At 49.5% G+C, this 17,179-nt stretch overlaps 2 protein-coding genes across 3 annotated transcripts in view; one reads left to right on the top strand and one right to left on the bottom strand.

Moving 5' to 3' along the window:
- LOC106896400 (cytochrome P450 2C19-like) overlaps positions 1-3,978 on the bottom strand; it is a 10,664-nt gene extending 6,686 nt beyond the window's left edge. For both annotated transcript variants that reach the window (XM_014956376.1, XM_014956375.1), the window contains exons 1-8: positions 3,760-3,978; positions 3,266-3,428; positions 2,609-2,758; positions 2,142-2,302; positions 1,832-2,008; positions 1,263-1,404; positions 642-829; positions 18-159 (exon numbers count right to left, since the gene is read on the bottom strand). In XM_014956376.1, coding sequence (XP_014811862.1) covers positions 18-159; positions 642-829; positions 1,263-1,404; positions 1,832-2,008; positions 2,142-2,302; positions 2,609-2,758; positions 3,266-3,428; positions 3,760-3,939 — 1,303 coding nt within the window. In that variant the 5' untranslated portion in view covers positions 3,940-3,978. The remainder of the gene's footprint in view (positions 1-17; positions 160-641; positions 830-1,262; positions 1,405-1,831; positions 2,009-2,141; positions 2,303-2,608; positions 2,759-3,265; positions 3,429-3,759) is intronic.
- A 3,897-nt stretch (positions 3,979-7,875) lies between these two features.
- On the top strand, positions 7,876-13,914 carry LOC106896340 (zona pellucida sperm-binding protein 4-like). Its single transcript, XM_014956181.1, has 12 exons — positions 7,876-8,074; positions 8,418-8,539; positions 8,618-8,720; positions 9,576-9,731; positions 10,119-10,306; positions 10,450-10,547; positions 10,812-10,942; positions 11,153-11,342; positions 11,417-11,564; positions 12,865-12,943; positions 13,528-13,644; positions 13,781-13,914. The coding sequence occupies exons 1-12, from the start codon at positions 7,876-7,878 to the stop codon at positions 13,912-13,914; spliced, it is 1,665 nt and encodes a 554-aa protein (XP_014811667.1).
- Positions 13,915-17,179: the final 3,265 nt, after the last annotated feature.

The following is a 17,179-nucleotide window of genomic DNA, read 5'->3' as shown; positions in this document are numbered from 1 at the left end:
GAAAGCCTGTGCTTTACCTGCTGAGAAGGGCATGAAGAACTCGCTCTTCCTAAAGGTGCCGTTCTCGTTCAAGAAATGTCCAGGGTTGAACTCATGTGGGTTTGGAAACTCTTTACTGTCATGGAGGACAGAAGTGAGGACTGGATAGATTGTGGTGCCCTGAGGTAACAGAATGAGAAGAGCAGAATATGAAGGGGAGGTGAGTTGGACGACTTAATCCGACCTCCTGCAAAGTTCAGGCTGAGCTTCCCCACACAGTTCACTAGTGCCTTTGGTTTCCCCTGGGAGGACCCTGCCTTTGGGGAAGCAGCTTTAGGAAGACCCTGCTCAGTGTCACAGCAGGGACAGTTCTTGGCTGCTCTTCCTGAATGGTCTCTCTCACTTTCAGACCATTTATCCTGCCCTTACTCTGGTTGTCTTGGGACATTCCACCTAATTCTTCCTCTTAGCGTTCCACCATAATGGACTTGTAGATGTTCTTCTCTTGTGGAAGCCACAAAAAGCAAAATCACCTAAGGCTGTGGAATGAAGCTCTTTTCCCCTCTCCTGGCAAAATTCTCCTGCCATGACCCACTTCCTTCCATCTTCCTGACCATCTGTTGATGGGGGCACAGAGTTAATAATCCAGCCTTGCCACTGACCTTGGGAATGACGTACTCTCTGAAGCGGAGGTCTTTGGTGACAGCACGAGGGACACTCAGGGGGATGAGGGAGATGAAGCGCTGGATTTCGTGGACCACGGCATCTGTGTAGGGCATCTGGGGCCGGTCAGCCACACAAGGTTTTCGGGATCGTCCCACTACCCGGTCGATCTCTTCTTGAACTTTCTCTGTCATGAGAGGCACAGGTCACCAATTGGGTAAATGAAACCAAACCTCCCTAAAGAGGTTGCCCTAAGCTGCCCCCACATCACACATCAAAGATGACAGGAGCATTGCTGTGGGTTTTGGTGTTGACTAGAACACAGCTGCACTGTGGCCCATGGAAAGAATGTCCTCCTAGGGACTTGGCTAACTAAGAATACTGGGAGCTAAAGGTGTAGACTCGGCCAAGTCCTTGGCCATGAGGGGAGTGCAGCTGATGAGTATGCCAGCGAAGCTGAGGGACCTCTAACGGCCACCGTTGGGGAATGATAAGTGCAATGACTTTGCCCATTTGGGTAAAATATGAGAGAGAGAGGAGGGAAGCTCAGAGAAGGATGTGATGTTAGACCGAAATCCAGCCCAGTGGAATAGCTGTGGAGGAAGAGGTCACAGACATACCTTGTATCTTTGGGTATTTGAGAAGCAGCAGAAGCCCATATCTTACAGTGGTGCTAGTGGACTCAGTTCCAGCAAGGAACAAGTCGAAGGTGCTGGTTATCAGATTCTTCATGTGGAAAGTGGATTTGGGATTGTCTTTCTCCTAGGGAGAGAGGTTGCAGGAGCCACTTGGAGCATTGCAATGCCATCTTTGTGCAGTAAGCACAACCCCAGGGACACCTTCTTTCAAGCTGTGCAGCAGATGGTACGTAGCTGCCTGGTTGCCCTCACCCTGCCAACAGCTTTCCAGTGAAAGAACTGCAAGACCCAACCGTAAATGTCCCTGTGTTTTGGTGAGAGCAGATGGGGGTCTTGCTGACCAAGCAGCTGTATATACTGGCTGGTGAGTGTGCAGAGCCAGAGCTATAAGCTGTGGCATCAGCAACATCTGGGGTATTGTTGGGTCTTCGCACTGCACAGCCCAGCTGCCTGGGAAGAGATCATTCTTATGTCTGTGTTACTTAGGAGAGGGAAGGGGCTCATCGTAGGTGTGTCTGGGGGTGAGCTGGGGCTGTGTGCTGTCTCCTTACCTCCAGCATTTTGCTGAGGAAGCAGTCAATGAAATCCTGAGGGGAGCTGGGATCTAGAGAGACTTGGTGCGTCTTCACCTCCTCTGACACAAAGGCTTTCAGAGCATCAAATTCTTTGAATATTTGGTTGTGCGGTCCAGGAAGGTAATCCAGGATATTTGGGAACATCTGGTAGAGCTGGAAGGAAACAGGAAGGTCCCTCACATGACCATTGCCCCATCCTTTGATATTAGGAAAACATCTAGGAAGGTCACAAGCCTCCCACTCCCCTAGGGTAATGTTGGCACTATGAAAGGGCTACTGAATGTACCTGTCCCCAGTGGGAGTTCATCATCTCAAAGATGTTGTTCATGTTGTTCATCAGGGCCAGGAACTTCTTATCTTTATAGTCATATCGTCTCCCAAAGACGATGGAGCATATGATGTTGGAGACAGCACAGCTCAGCTTGAAGGTTGGGTCAAAGGGAGTTCCTGTTGTTTCAGAAAAGTTACAAAGCATAAAAGAACCCCAAAATCCAACTCTGGCTACTTATGGCTGCTGCGTGTAACCTGCGCTCTGGTCTTTAGGGGAAATACCAGAGCACAGTCTCTGAGTGACACAGAAGGGTCCTCCAAAAAGAACGGTATGTGATCACAAAATTATTTACTGTTGTGTAATGAAGGGCAGCTGGTGCACGGACAAAACACATGCAAACTTCAAGTCTATGCTCCAGGCATGGGCTCCCTTGATATGATCCTTTTTTTGGAAATGTAAGCTATGTTAGCAATGGAGCATACCCTTTGTTTTGTTGATCTCTTCTAGCAAGTGCTCAGTTTCCTCATGGATCCTCTCTTCAATGCTCCTCTTCCCCATTCCAAAGTTGCGCAGAGTGCTGAGAGCAAAACGCCGGACTTGTAACCACTCCTCATTGTTGCTAAAAATAATCCCTGCAGAGCAAGAAGGAAGAGAGAGGACCTGTTTTGGGTGTTGTGGGTGGGAGATGAACAGAGACTCACAGAGACAGTGAGTCCTGTCCCGCGGAGAGCACTGACATGGTCATGTCATAGACTACTGTGTTTTGGAGACAAGCTGTAGGAGTACTTAGTCCAACTGCTGGCTTTTGGCCTTCTCCACCATATACCTAACATCCATGTGAACAATTCATCACTCATACCATCTGCACATGATTTTCCTTGCTGCAGCTGCTGGCTGTTGCCAATTGCCCATCACTGCCTATCAGTGAGATCAATCTGACTCCATCTCCATAGTTCCTTCTTTGGGAGGTGGAAGGCCGCAATTACAACCTACCTATTCTGGCTTCCCTTCTCCACCTCCTGAAGACTACCGACTCACCACAGTCTTCCCTCGGGCATGGTGCACTCCATCCCAAATCTGCCAAATGAAGCCTCAGCCCTACCCTGCTCCTTGGAAGGAGCTCCACTCAGCAAACGTACCTAATCCATTGTTGGCCCTGTCTCCTATTGGCATGTGTCCTCTCGCAGCAAACTCGTCCGCACGGTCAATCAAGGCTTCTTTCACCACATCATGTCCATGCAGCACCACCACTGGGTCAGAGCCCAGGTGCACTGTGAACACTGGTCCATACTCTTCGCTGAGCTGTCAAAATGCAAGAGAGAGCATGGCCATGGGGCAGAGAGGGAGGAGGAGCTGAGAAGTGGCCTTGCTGCTGCATCCCACCACAGGCAGTGCAGCCTCACAGATCAAGGTTTGGAGCTCTCCTGATAAATGTGGGTGTGCAGAGGGTTCCCAGTCACCAGCAACAATGGCAACAGCAATGAGGGTGAGCAGCTGAGATCCTCATGGCTTTTCTGCTCCTCTGGGATTGCCACTCATCTAGCTATGCCCACAGGTTGTCCCCGTGCACAGGTCCCACACATTCCCTGCCCACAGAAGAAAGTAAGAGAGAAGAAGCAGCAAGCAGCCTTACCTTCTGGAGAGTTCTGGCCAAGTCCTTTGGTTTCACCTGCAGCACATTACCTAGGATGGGAAGGGGAGCTGGTCCTAGAGGCATCTTCCCCTTTCCCGACCTCCCTTTCCATGCTGCGACAGAGATCAGGCAAGCAACACAAACCAGGAGGACAACGGTGGCTGCTCCCAGGAGCTCCATTTGCTTCTGCAGCTCACAAGGGACTGACTTCAGCTGGCGGAGCCCAAATTTATATACAGAAGGGCTTTGTTAGCTATGGTAGCTATGCTAACTCAACAGCAGGCTTGGAGTCACGTGGCTGACTTAGTCAATATTTGCAGTCAATCACTTGTTAGACTGCCCCGTGTTATGAAACTGGGACTTCTCTCAGTGTTATTTGGCCATCAAAGACACGCCTTGTCTCAGACAACTGCGGAAGCCAACTGAGGTAGAGAAATGTATAGTTCCTCAAACTTGTTTTGTGTCACCTAAAGTTTACTGTTAAAGAGATCATGCTATGGGCACAATCTTTTACTGAGAAGCTCCTGGAAGTTCACCGACCCAAAAGCATCTTTGAAGTACTTCAGTGCTATTTAGGGTTTCTGTTCTTTGGTTTTAATTGTACAAGCTCTCAGTGGGGTGAGCCATCCAGTCTTGTTCCTGAAGTCTTCCTGACACACACAGTGGAGTTTGCACTGTGTGTGATGTGCCAAAAAGCATACTGAGGTGTTCTCCTCAGTGTACAGCAAGTGTCTCAGTCTTTCTCCCTAGAGGTGCCTGGCCTCACAAGAGAGGAAAGCATAAAATATCCCTCTGGGAAGCACAGAAAGGTCTCCAGACATCACAATAGACCAGAAGGGACTTGCTGGGAGAGATAAGAAAAAGACATAAGAGAAGGGGACTAGTGCTGGAGACACTGACCTCTTTGAGATCTCCTAGAGGAAAGAGTGAGAGAAGAAGACATGAGAGAAATCAAGAAGTTGAGAGGGTTTCTGGGCAATGGCTTCCCAAGCTGAGACAAGGCTGCACTGGGCATCATTTAGTGTAACCTGGCAACTAATCCTTTCAATGACCAAAGAAGCCCACCCAACTACTGCTGGATGCTGGCACATACAGGTTCCTATTTCTGATATGAAGAACTGCTCCCCTGGAAGGGCCAGAGGTGCTCTGGTAGACTGCAGAGCATGTCTGTTGTGTTGCAAGGACTTTCCAAAGAGCTGGAGGCTTCCTGCCCAAGATCACACCAGGGTCTGTGTACCTGTGACGTCCCACCAGCAGTGGCAACGGCAGGTTGAAAGGACCCTCAGGGCTGTGGACCCTCAGGCAAGCCTGTGCTCAGCTTGATCAGTTTGGCCATATCCCTCTGTCTCTCCTCAGCTGTGACACCTCAACAGAAGGTTCTGTAGCTTCCCCATGAGTTCTTGCTCTCTTTCTAGTTGTTCTTTTTAATGTCATTTCACTTCTCAAAGGCCCGTACTTGATACTTTCATGGAAAAACTGAATTTCCCACAAGTTTGGGCTAGTTACTTATCTGCTGACCTGACCTCCTGCATCAGCTCAGATGTTGCCAGGACAGTTCATGGGAGTTCATGTAGCTCTGGGATCTTCCACGTGGTGAAAGTGGAGTTCATGGGAGTTTGCTGTCAGAGCTCATTACCTTACCACCTTCCCTGTGCAGTTCCCTTCTTCCTGGGGACGAGGGCTCACTTCTTAGCTCTGCCTCACAGGTTGCCACATACTTTGGGCAAAAGCCCCAGAAGTAGGAATACTTTTGAGATTTCTCATTGTTATTGGGATAAAATCACTATATTCCAAATATTCCCGCCACCCTGGCAGGCCCTCTGGGGATTTTCAAGGGAGCAAACCCCATGAGACTGGTCACTAAGACCTTCCCTGTAGGAAAGGATGGACCTTTTCATGTGACAGTTTTCAAGGGTTTTCTGAGGACTCGCTTGTATTTGCTGATGCTAAGAGTAGACAGGAATGGTCTGTCCTCTCCATCCATGTGAAAGTTCAGGAAAGCCAGATGCAAGTCCTCTCCTCGTCGTCTTCAACAGGAACTTTGGTTTTAAGTTAGTTGGAGGCACCTAGTAGGGATATTCAAATAAAGGCTACCAGTGTTGTAACTTTGTCTTTTTCGAGACCTGCCTGTTTCCTCGCAGCCAGGCTGCTTTCACAACTTCTGCCAAACAACACATTTAGTTTCCATTAATTTCAGGCTTACTTTAATTGCCTCCCATCTCCACAGCTGTCAAGTGTGTGCGTGTGTAGAAATTAGCAAAGGGCACTTCCCTGAAACCATTCTCAGCACAGGTATTTCTTGGGGGACCTACAGCAGTCCCACTCTTGTTTCACACGGAGTTGTTCTTCAAGTAGCTGTAGGCATTTTTCCTGTCAGCATAAACAAAGTATGGGCGGGTTAAAGTGTAAGGAAAGCTATCTTTATAGCTCCAAAGTACTTTGTTTATTTGTTATTGTTTACCCAATTATCAGCAGAAAGCACAGTGGAATGAAGTATTCAGCAGTCACACAGGGGTGGTGAGATTTGGACAAACTGGCTTGGCACAAGCTTCTACTGAGATGAAGCCTCCCTCCCTGCCAAAGTCCAAATGTTTTCCCCAGGTCCCTCTCCACCGTGGCTGCCCGGTGCCCAGGCAGGTCCGGGGACAAGCACATTTGATTCATGTGTGCCCCTAAACAGCAGCCACACAGGCAGCCTGTTGAGATCCATTTGCTTCAGCCCCTACTGTGCAGAGCAGCTGAAAAGGTCTCCTTCGTTGCAGAACATCCCTCCTGGTTGGTATGTGAAATAAGCAGTGCACTGGGTTAGCCACAGTGATGTTCTTCACCCAGCTGGGATCACAGCATCCTGTAGAGCTGGAGAGGAAAGACGGGCTGTGGGCTAAGGTGGAAGAGCTGAGGAAACATCTCCCTTGGACTCAGCTATGACCCATGCATGATGATGGCCGGAGGGGCAAACGTGCTGCTGTGCAGACATCCAGGAGATGGAGAGTCTGCTGAGAGCAGGAGTGTGGGTGGCTACCAATGGAAGTGCATTATTAAGGGTCAAGATTAGCAATCCTACTCATCTAACCCGCGCTGGGATGTGTGTGATGATCTAGTCCCAAAGAAATAAGCGGGTTACAAGAGACCACGATGGCACAGGCTATGCCAGCGCTCCTGCTGCAAAAAGCAGGGCACAAAAAGGCACGCACAAGCTATGTGTGCATCACCCCTGCCACAGTGTGAAGACCTTCACACCTCCTTTGCCTGAATACAGAAACATCTGTATGGAATGATGGACATCTGTATGGACTCAGTGTGGATGCTGTAGCCTCTTGTCTGGCTAGGGAGAAGGCTCTACATGGGACATGATGCAGTGGCAGGTGGAGCTTTCTCTGGGATCACTGAGGCTCCCTTTACCTGTGTGTCAGGCCCACCTTGGGGGCCTGCCTGCCAGTTCTTGGGGGTCACACAGAGCATATGGTCCTGCCAGCCTGGTATCCATGCCTGGAACAGTCCTGCACTGCAAATGGGGCTGTAGTCCACAGCCAGGAGAGTTCAAGGGGAATCATCTCCTTGCAGGTGTGCAAAGCCTTCTGAGCTCCATAGTTTTCCACAGATTTCATGTGGAGGGGTTATTTCTGTGCTTATATGTCAGTACCCTGTGTCTGGCATTTGAAGCAGTGGCTCCTTTAAAAGATCAAAAGAGCGTTATCTCTCAGCTTTTTTCGCCCATGCAGTGTAATGAGCAGTTAGAGCAGCAGCAGGGTACATGGGGGAAAGCAGCTGGATCTCCTGGATGGGCCAGCAGTGGGAAGAACTCAGGGTGATAAAAAAGGGTTTGGAGACCCTCCTGGGGCTCTACAATAAATTGCGCAGATGAGTTCCTCTCAGCTTAGTGATATGAATACACACACATCTCCTGACATAAGCTGAGCTCCTGCCCTGTGATTTTCTTCAAAGGGTGCAAGCAGACTGTGATGGGTTCAGAGCCAGGTGAGGGCAATGGAAGGTGTTAAACTGCTGGGCTGGGTCCACCTGGACACTTTGGGAATTTCTGATCCCAGCTGGCTCCACAATTTAAAAGGGCAAGACATGGAGCAGCTGCTTCATGGTCATTAGCCAGAGAGCAGGATGGGTGTTGCAGGGCAGTCTAGGGCTGTGTTTGGAGCTATGCTCTTCTGGGGGTTTCTTGGTCCCCTTGTTTTGACTGTGGGGGCTTGGGGTAGTGTTTTTTCTGATCCCAACCTGCTGGCTTGTGGCCATGAAAGCCTGCAGCTCACCTTACCTCCAGGCTGGGAAGGGAATGCTTCCTTTGTGCTGACCACTTGGGGTAAGTGAGGGTGGTATCAAGAGGCTTTTTTTCTGCTGTGTTTTTGCACAGGGCAGAGGCATGCTTGGAATGAGGAGAAAGGGGAAGGTTTTGATGTGAAGTGTTGCTTCAGTGCACTTTGTGTAACCAGGGGCTGTTTATATGACCCAGCAGTCAAGGGTTTTGGTGGAGTGCTGTGCCTGGATCTAGATAGTCTTGGCTGCTGGGTTCCTTCATACACCCTTGCTGGCCCAGACCCTAATATTGGCTGGGGCCTTGTTTCCTACAGAAAGGTAGGATTGTAGTGGACCCCATCTTCAATGTGGGATGCTGGAGCCTCTGCTGTGGTCTTCTCTTTCCCTAGATACTGAGGGGAAGGCACATGTTCTGCAGAATGACTCTGACTGTGGACTCATGGTATCTGGGACTCCAGATGGCTCCAGGAAAGTCTTGGTCTCCTATACTGGCTGTTATGTCTTTGAATGGGTAAGTGACCATAGGGGTTCTGCTGGGACTGTGGCTGCGGTTGCTCTGGCTGACCTGACTGGTATGGACCTCCCCTAGGATGGCAATTATCTCATGCTGGTTGGGCTTGAAGGAACAGATGATGCTGGTCAAAAGGTTCTTCATGAAGAGAAGTTGCTCAGGTGCCCTGTGGACCTTCCTGGTAAGACTCTGACAGCTCCTTAGGAAACCCTGCTTGTGTTTTGTGGTGGTGAGCGCCCTTCCTTTTAGATGGCTGTTTCTACTCAGTCTGGGGCTTGGAAAGGGGACTTAACAGCTGTGCAGAAGATTCCCTAGAGACGGGTTTGGACAAAGCACCAACTTGCTGGAGACCTGACTGGTATGGACCTCCCCTAGGATGGCAATTATCTCATGCTGGTTGGGCTTGAAGGAACAGATGATGCTGGTCAAAAGGTTCTTCATGAAGAGAAGTTGCTCAGGTGCCCTGTGGACCTTCCTGGTAAGACTCTGACAGCTCCTTAGGAAACCCTGCTTGTATTTTGTGGTGGTGAGCGCCCTTCCTTTTAGATGGCTGTTTCTACTCAGTCTGGGGCTTGGAAAGGGGACTTAACAGCTGTGCAGAAGATTCCCTAGAGACGGGTTTGGACAAAGCACCAACTTGCTGGAGACTTGTGCCTCCTTTGCATGGTCAGCAGGTGAACTTTCTTTGTGTCTCCTAGCCATATTTTGACTGCATGAGTCCCTGCAAGTTCAGGGACTGAGCCAGAGACTAGGTACAACGGTTTTTCCACGTTACCAGAGTTGATCCAGAATGTCTTGACAGACCCCATACAGTCCAGTCTCCTGTCCATGGCTTCAGAGGGAGTCTCTGTTCCAGGGAAATACAGATCCCTTCAGAGCAGGCTTCCATGCCAGCTCCAGGCTGGGTGTTAGACCTGAGTCTAACTTCCCTTGGTTTGTGTGCAGAGTCACCAGGATACCTCCCAGCAGTGTCCTCTGTGTCTTTATCCCCCTGTTTTTGTGCTTTAGCTGCACAAATTCCTGCTGTTTCTTCCAGCCCTGGATGCTCCAAGCAGTAGTGTCTGTTCTGCTGTCCTCAGCCACGACCGGCTGCTGTGTGCCTCCTTGCCTGTCAGCCAGGGAGACTGTGAAGTGCGAGGCTGCTGCTACGACCCTAGGGACAGGATGAAGCCCTGTTATTTTGGTAACACAGGTAAGAACGAGCAACTGTCCTTGCCTCCTCCTGGAGGAGCTGCAAACTAGAATTCCTTGCTTCCCTGGCAGGGCGGGATTGGTGTGTCCCAGTCCTGCAGATGGCTTAGGGCTATGTTTTTGGCTTTCAAGAATACTCTGTCCTATTGAAGTGTCTGGCCGTTTTGGAGGTATTGCAACAGACCTGGGTTTATGGCCAAGAATCTGTGTTGCTGTTAGAGCTGGTTGCGCTTGTCTTGCTGTGCTTAGTGCTTGCTTGGGGAGTTACAAGCAGGAGAACTTGTAGGACTTGCTGGCCTTGCTTTGCTGTGATGTTTGAGCCTCCTTTCCATCCCTTTTCTCCCTGAGCTCAAGACTGATTGATTATATATTTTTTTTTTTCCTCCAGTGACAGCTCATTGCACACCAGATGGCCAGTTTTCCATTGCCATCTCTCGGGATGTGACCCTGCCACCCCTTATGCTGGACTCTGTGCAGCTGGCCAGTGGACACAGTGCTGGCTGTGTCCCTGTCATGAGAAATGACGTCTTCATTGTGTACCAGTTCCCGCTCTCTGCCTGTGGCACCACTTTTCAGGTAAGAGCTACAGCTGTTACTAGGAGCTTGCAGACCTGGAACAACCTGATGTGACTTTGGCTACTAAAGAGGCACCCTACAGGCTTCCAGAGGCCAAATGCTGCTCTCCAGCCTGGCATTAATCCAGCTTGACCTTCCTGCAGATGACTGGAGACCAGGCCATATACGAGAATGAGCTGGTGGCATCCAGGGATGTGAAGACTGGGAACCTTGGCTCTGTCACTAGGGACAGCACTTTCAGGTAATACCCTGGGGCTGGTGTTGCTGGGTGCCGCTGTGCTCCACGTCCCAAGAGAAATTCCTGCTTGTCACAAGCTCTGAAGTCTCTCTGGAGACTCAAATTTGACCTCTGAAGAGAATTTCAAGTATTTGTCAAAAGGAAGTGTTCAAGGAAAGGTTAGGGATATGACTAATTAAAGCAGATATTACATTGCCATCTTGGAGAAAGGAGATATCAGTGTGACCTTTCTTATCTTCCTGATTCTGGGTTTTCCTGTCCCACCAGGTTACACGTCCGCTGTAGTTACTCCACCACTGGGAGCTTCATTCCCTTGAGTGTTCAGGTCTTCACATTGCCACCGCTCCCTGCTGTGTCCCAGCCAGGTCCTCTGTCCTTGGAGCTGCGTGTTGCCTCAGGTATGAGAGGTTTTTAGGACTTGATCAAGCCTCTTGGTGCAGGACTCTGGGTCTCTGTGGAGTAATAAGGGAGTACTGATGGGTGAACCTGGCACTGCTGCTTCTCTGCCATGGTGGGAGCTTACTGTCATGGCTATAAAGGATGCTTTCATGTTGCCTCTTCCTGTTTATTCTTGCTCTAAAATGGCTCTTGGGTTTCTCCTGTCCTAGATGGAAGCTACACTTCCTACTATACTGCCAGTGACTACCCTGTTGTGAAGACTCTCAGAGAGCCTGTTTATGTAGAAGTCAAGATCCTACAGAGAACAGACCCAGATCTGGTTTTGGTCCTGCACCACTGCTGGGCCACGCCAAGTATCAATCCCCAGCAAGAGCTGCAGTGGCCTGTTTTGGTGGATGGGTAGGTGACTTGTAAATACATTCGGGTCAAAGGAATGTCTTGCGCTTTTTTCACTTCTGGCCTCCTTTTCTCAGGTGCCCTTATGCAGGGGACAACTATCGGACACAGCTGGTGCCTCTGAGTCTTGCCTCAGGACTACTGTTCCCCTCTCATTATCAGCGTTTCACCCTCTACACATTCACCTTTGTGGACTCCACTTCCCAAGAGATGCTCTCTGGACTGGTAAGATCCTGTCCTGGTTGCCCAGCTTCCTACTGAAGACAAGTAACATGTGAGCAATAAGAAGCACTTCAAAACTCTTGGCCTTTGGGGTTTGGGGGGGAAAGAATAGGAAAATCCCCTCCTGTTTCAGGAGAGGTTGAAACAAGAAACTCTTTATTCCTTGAGACAAATGTGATAAAGGTAAGATGTGTCACTGGAAGGGTGTGACAGAAAATGAGACTACTGAAAAGGGTAGGTCTACTTAAAGCAAGTGCTAAATTGCTGCCTAAGCTGCTTTGTTGATCTAGCTTAGGGTGTGTGCTCTAATTATGCTAATCAATATTTTCTAACCTAAATTTCTTGGCCAAAATGACTTGGAAATAGCTTTTGGTAGCTGGGAAGCATCTGGGATCTTAATCTCATGAGCTTCTGAGCAGTTAAGTAACATGAAGTTCACCATGCCTTGTACTGGGATCAATTAATACTCAAAACTGGTCCCAGCTGTACCTAGCGGCGGTCGCAGGGCAGTGGTGCTTGGACAGCTGTGTCCCAGGTGTCAGGGAGAGGTGCTGTAAGGCCAGATCTGAGTTTGAAGGTGTGTAGTAAAGGTATCAAAGCTGCCTTGCAGCAGACAGCAGAGGGCTCCAAGGCTACAGCCTATATGTGGAGCAAGCCAAAGAGATCCTTCTGCCTTCTCCCTTTGCTGACCAGGTGCACTGGATCTGGCTGGGATGGAGTTAACCCTCCTGATAGCAGCCCATATAGTGCTGTGGGTTTGGATGTGTGGCTAAAACAGCGTTGATAACACACCAATGGTCCTATCTATTTGCTGAATAGTGTGTGCTCGGCAGCAAGGTCCTTTTCTCCTTGCTCTGCTGTTTCTCAGCCCCCAGTGGGTAGAAGGTGTGAGGGAACACAGCTGGGACAGCTGACCCAAATTCATTCTGTGCTGTATGATGTCCTGCTTGGCAATAAACACTTGAGAATTTTGTCTTCCAATGTAGCTGATGCTCAGAGACTGGCTGGGCACCAGTTGGCATTGTGGGAGCGGGGTGGGTATTTTGCCTTTTGCATCACTTCTGCTTTGGTTTTGTTCTTCCCTCTCCCCTTCTCCTTCACATATCAAACTTTCTTTATCTCTCCAGCCATGGCTTTTCTTGTTTTTGCTCTTATTCTCTCCCCACCCTGCTGGGGTAGAGGGAGTGAGGAAGTAGCTGTATGGGTGCTTGGCTGCTGGCCAGGGTCAGGTCACCCACACCAGGATATTGCCTGTCCCCAGACACTGCCTGAGTGATTCCAGGCTGTCTCCTGTTCTTTCTAGGTGTACCTGCACTGCAGTGCCTCAGTGTGCCACCGGTCTGTACAGGAGTCCTGCACCACCACTTGTCCTGCTAGAGCCAGTAAGTGCCTTAGCCTTCCTGCTATCCCCATCCAAAGGGGCGACAAGGGTCTACCCTCCAAGTTGGGGGCTAGGGGGACATGTAGGCTATGGACTAATTCCCTCAAGCCATGGACAGCTTGACAAGGCACTTTGTGCTCCTTTTCACTGAGGAAGGGCCCTTGCCCTTATGCCAAAAAGGCAGAGGTCTTCATAGGCTCCTAGTTCTGTGTTGACTCGCATGGAAGGCTTGGCCTTCTCAAGTTTTGAAAGCCTGACCTGGACAAAGTTTCCTGTCAGTGACAGGACAGGAGGAAATGGCCTCAAGTTGTGCCAGGAGAGGTTTAGATTGAGTATTAGGGAAAAATTTCTACACCTGAAGGGGTTATCAAGCATTGGAACAGGCTGCGCAGGGAAGTGGTGGAATCATCATCCCTGGAGGTATTTAAAAGATGGGTAGACATGGTGCTGGGGGATGTGGTTTAGTGATGGGTTTTGTCAGCGTTGGGTTGATGGTTGGACTCTCATCTTAAAGGTCCCTTCCAACCTAGACAATCCTAGGATTCTATATGTCTTCTCACCAAAAACCTTCATATTGCTCTGTAGGGGGTAAAAGGAGCGCTGAGCATCCTCTTCAGGATGCTGCCTCCCATGTCTCCAGTGAAGGCCCTGTGATTTTCCTCCAGGATGAGTTAAGATGGGACACAGCCCAGGATGGCCTTGGTAAGGGTGCCAGCCCAGCATAGCTAGGCTGGGGAAGGGGACTGGTCTAAGTCTTTCCCAGCAGAAAGACTGAGCCCTTAGGGCATCCCTGTTCCTTAGTGGAGGAGTGTTAACTGGGGCTTTTCTCCCCCCACAGGAGCAGCTGCAGCCCCCTGGGCTCTGATGTTTGCTGCTGTGGCAACTGGGGCAGCCTTGTGTGTGGTGCTTGTGGTCACTGTGCTGTGGCAAAGGAAGGTGCCTGTAACGCATGAAATCAATGTATTGCAATAAAGTGGCTGTCAAACCCACCTGGGCTCTGGGACTCCTTCTCCCTGGCATGGAACAGAACTGTCAGGGACCCTGGCTGTAAACCTTTGTTTGCAGGACAAAAATAATCCTGATGGCTGTGAGAGAGCTTTCCAAAAGCTGTTTCTTTGAATCTGTCTCTTTTTCTGGCTGTTATTCTGCTCTGGGATTGGTGTTAACTGCCTCTTGCTGTTAAGGAGTCCTCATCATAGCCTGGGCTCCCAGGAAGCTGCAGACTGAGACCAGTGTGATGCTGGGTGGTGTCTGCACTTCTGTCAGTGGCTGAGGTGGCCTTCAAAAGCACTCAGTGTGCCTCCTCTCAAGCACTGAGTAGAAGTGCAGCAAAACTCATTGAAAGCAAATCCTACAGCTGCTTCTCCTTTGGGGATGCAGAGCTGGTATCTGACTGTGGAGAGAAGCTGGGAATTGCCCACTCGCCCCTGAGCTCAGTAGATAAGTCAGGGCTGTGTTCATGTGGCAGGACTCAAAAGCAGGGATGGTGAAGCACTACACAAATGGGCCTTCCTAATGATGTTGTACATAAACCTACCTCTCTAGCTCTGGAAACAAACACAAAAAAAAGGGCAGGTGGGAATTTTTTCCTGTATGATGAGAACTTGGAAACTTCATTCCAACTGAAATAAAAAAATCAAAGGGCCTGGGTGGTTTGAACTTCAGGAAAATATTAAAACTTGATTTAAAGATTATTCTTAAACCTTCATGTGAGAGCAGACAGTTAGGAGTCTTCAAAGCTCTCAGATGAAAGCTAATTTGACACCACTGTTGGCACAACAGTGACATGGATGTGCTTTTTTTGAGATGAGAAATAAAACTTAAGAGCATCAGGAGTGGTTCAGTGTGGTGTGGTCAGTCACAGCAGCTGAGCAGGATTATTTTCAGCTTCTTCAGGTCCTGGGCAAAAGCAATCAAGCAAACCTCTTCTGGTGGTGGAGGGGGGGAAAGGGGCTCCACAACCCCCTTTGCTGCTCAGGCTGGTGCTTGCGCTCACACTGAGATCCCTTTATAGCTGATGGAGAGTCTTTGAGCAAGTACGTTTGAGGGGAAGGAAAAAATATGGGTTTTCTCTTTTTTCCCTCCTTGAAATAGATTAGAAATTCTCCCTGTTAAAAGACAGGGGAGTAGTCTAAATCATACTGCTTTAGGGGTCTGTCAAGGGGAAGAGTAGCTCTTATATACATGGAAGCAAAGAACTGAACAGTATCTTGCTTGGGGTAGCAGATACTGTTCTATTCAATTGGCTTCTGCCAATACTGTGTGATTGGAAGGTGTTAACAGGTGGTGGGAACTACTTTTTAATTCCTCTCTTGCTCTAACAAGAAGTTTCAGGAATCATCTTACAATGTTTTTATTTTTCTAGCAGAAACTGCATTACTTCCAGAATAACCAGTGCCCTCAGTCTGGCCTGCTTTTAAAATCTAATCAGAAGAAGATAAGGCTCCTCAGGTTCTAGGGTGGGAGTGTGAAGGAGGTCACAGGCTGGAGAAACCATCAGCTGGAGATAGGTCAAAACAGCCTCCTCCTTGAGGGAGTGCCTCTGGCAACGAAATGGCCTTGATGCAGGTGGAGCTCTGCCTGAGAAAGCAGGGTGTATACTCATAATGTGCCTTATGACAAGTCTTTAGCAGCTGTCTTTAATGTTAATTAACTGGGCAATTAAAGGAGCAATATAGACCACACCTTTCCAGTACACTAGGCAGGGTGCTCTGGCACTGTCCTTAATGATGTGTGTGTGTGTGTGTGTTAGCCAAGATCTCAACACCTTCCTGGCTGCTGCTGGATTCTTCCCATGCCTCAGTAAAGCAGGCAAAAATATTTGCTTGGAGAGCTTAGATACCTGTGTGGAGGCAGAAGGGGTGAAAAGGAAAGTCCCTGCTGCCCTCTGTGGGGTTACTGAACTGCTCCAAAGTGGCAGGGACCTCTGGGGATCAGGTAGATTCCCCTGCAGGGATTGTTCCTTCTGGTGTGGAGCTGAATTTCATCCTGCTGTGATGGACCTGCTGCTTAGCACAGGGCACATGCAGTGATAAGTGGAGGTAGGTGAGCGGAGAAGTGAAGTTAATTCCTTTACCCACTCTGTGAGGAGTCTTCTCGATGATCAGAGCACCTCTGCTATGAGGAGAGGCTGAGAGAGTTGGGGTTGTTCAGCCTGGAGAAGAGAAGGCTCTGGGCACACCTAAAAGCAGCCTTCCAGTCCCTAAAGGGGCTCCAGGAGAGATGGGGAGGGACTCTTGATCAGGGAGGGGAGCCATGAGCTGAGAGGGAACGGTTTTAAACTGGAAGAGGGGGATTTAGACTAGATCTCAGGAAGAAATTCTTTGCTGTGAAGGTGGTGAGACACTGGAACAGGCTGCACAGAGAAGCTGTGGCTGTCCCATCCCTGGAGGGGTTCAAGGCCAGGCTGGATGGGGCTTGGAGCAACCTGGTCTGGTGGGAGGTGTCCCTGCCCAGGGCAGGAGGGTTGGAACTAGATGGTCTTGAAGGTCCCTTCCAACCCAAACCATTCTATGATCCAGTGCTTAAAGCTCACCGTTTGGTCCCCAGCAGGAGGAGAAGGGCACAAACAGCAGTGGGGTGCGAGGTGCCTGTGTGAAGCACTGCCACAAGGCGAAACCCAGGCAACATGGAGGCTTCCTCCTCTGGTGTGTTGTCCTAGGACGTAGCCTGTTCTCTTTCTCCACCAGGGCTTCGTTGCTGCTTTGTTCTGCAGTTTTTTCCTGCAGATGTGTACTCTTTTCCTTCTACCTTCACAGGTGGATTTCTGGCTTTTGGGTTTCTTTCTAAGCCTCTACCTTCTTTAGTTGGGTCTCATTGACTTTTCTCCTTCACTGTATTTGGAGTAAGTGCGTGTGATTTCTCTTGTCAGCACCCTCTTTTTAACTTAGCTCCATGCTGCCTGGTTACACAGCTGAACTAAAGGTGGTGTGGGTTGCTACAGATGTTGGCTTAGACTCCTGCAGGTGAAGGAAAGCAGCTGTGTCCAGGAGGCTGCTGTGGGCTGTGAATGAAGGAGAAGCCGAGGAGAAGGAGCCCTGAGGCCAGCCAGCACCTGCCAGTGCTGCTAATGAATGAATTAGCAGATTTTCAGAAAGAAACCCTGATGCTGAGCATCAGCACGCTTTGTCCCCAGTGCCTTCACCCTTTCCGTGGCGGTGGAACGTGCCAGTGCTGCTAATGAATGAATTAGCAGATTTTGAGAAAGAAACCCCGATGCTGAGCATCAGCACACTTT

The sequence above is a fragment of the Calidris pugnax genome, unplaced genomic scaffold (genome assembly GCF_001431845.1).
Source record: "Calidris pugnax isolate Ruff unplaced genomic scaffold, ASM143184v1 scaffold196, whole genome shotgun sequence".
In the NCBI taxonomy this organism is placed as follows: Eukaryota; Metazoa; Chordata; class Aves; order Charadriiformes; family Scolopacidae; genus Calidris; species Calidris pugnax.
This window is presented reverse-complemented; position numbering and strand designations above follow the sequence as displayed.

Bases quoted from the DNA above. Each gene is read 5' to 3' on its own strand.
- LOC106896340 (XM_014956181.1), top strand. From the start codon at position 7,876: ATGGGTGTTGCAGGGCAGTCTAGGGCTGTGTTTGGAGCTATGCTCTTC. The intron at 11,343-11,416 runs GTAGGTGACTTG...TCCTTTTCTCAG, and splicing joins TGGCCTGTTTTGGTGGATGG to GTGCCCTTATGCAGGGGACA. The intron at 13,645-13,780 runs GTAAGGGTGCCA...CTCCCCCCACAG, and splicing joins CACAGCCCAGGATGGCCTTG to GAGCAGCTGCAGCCCCCTGG.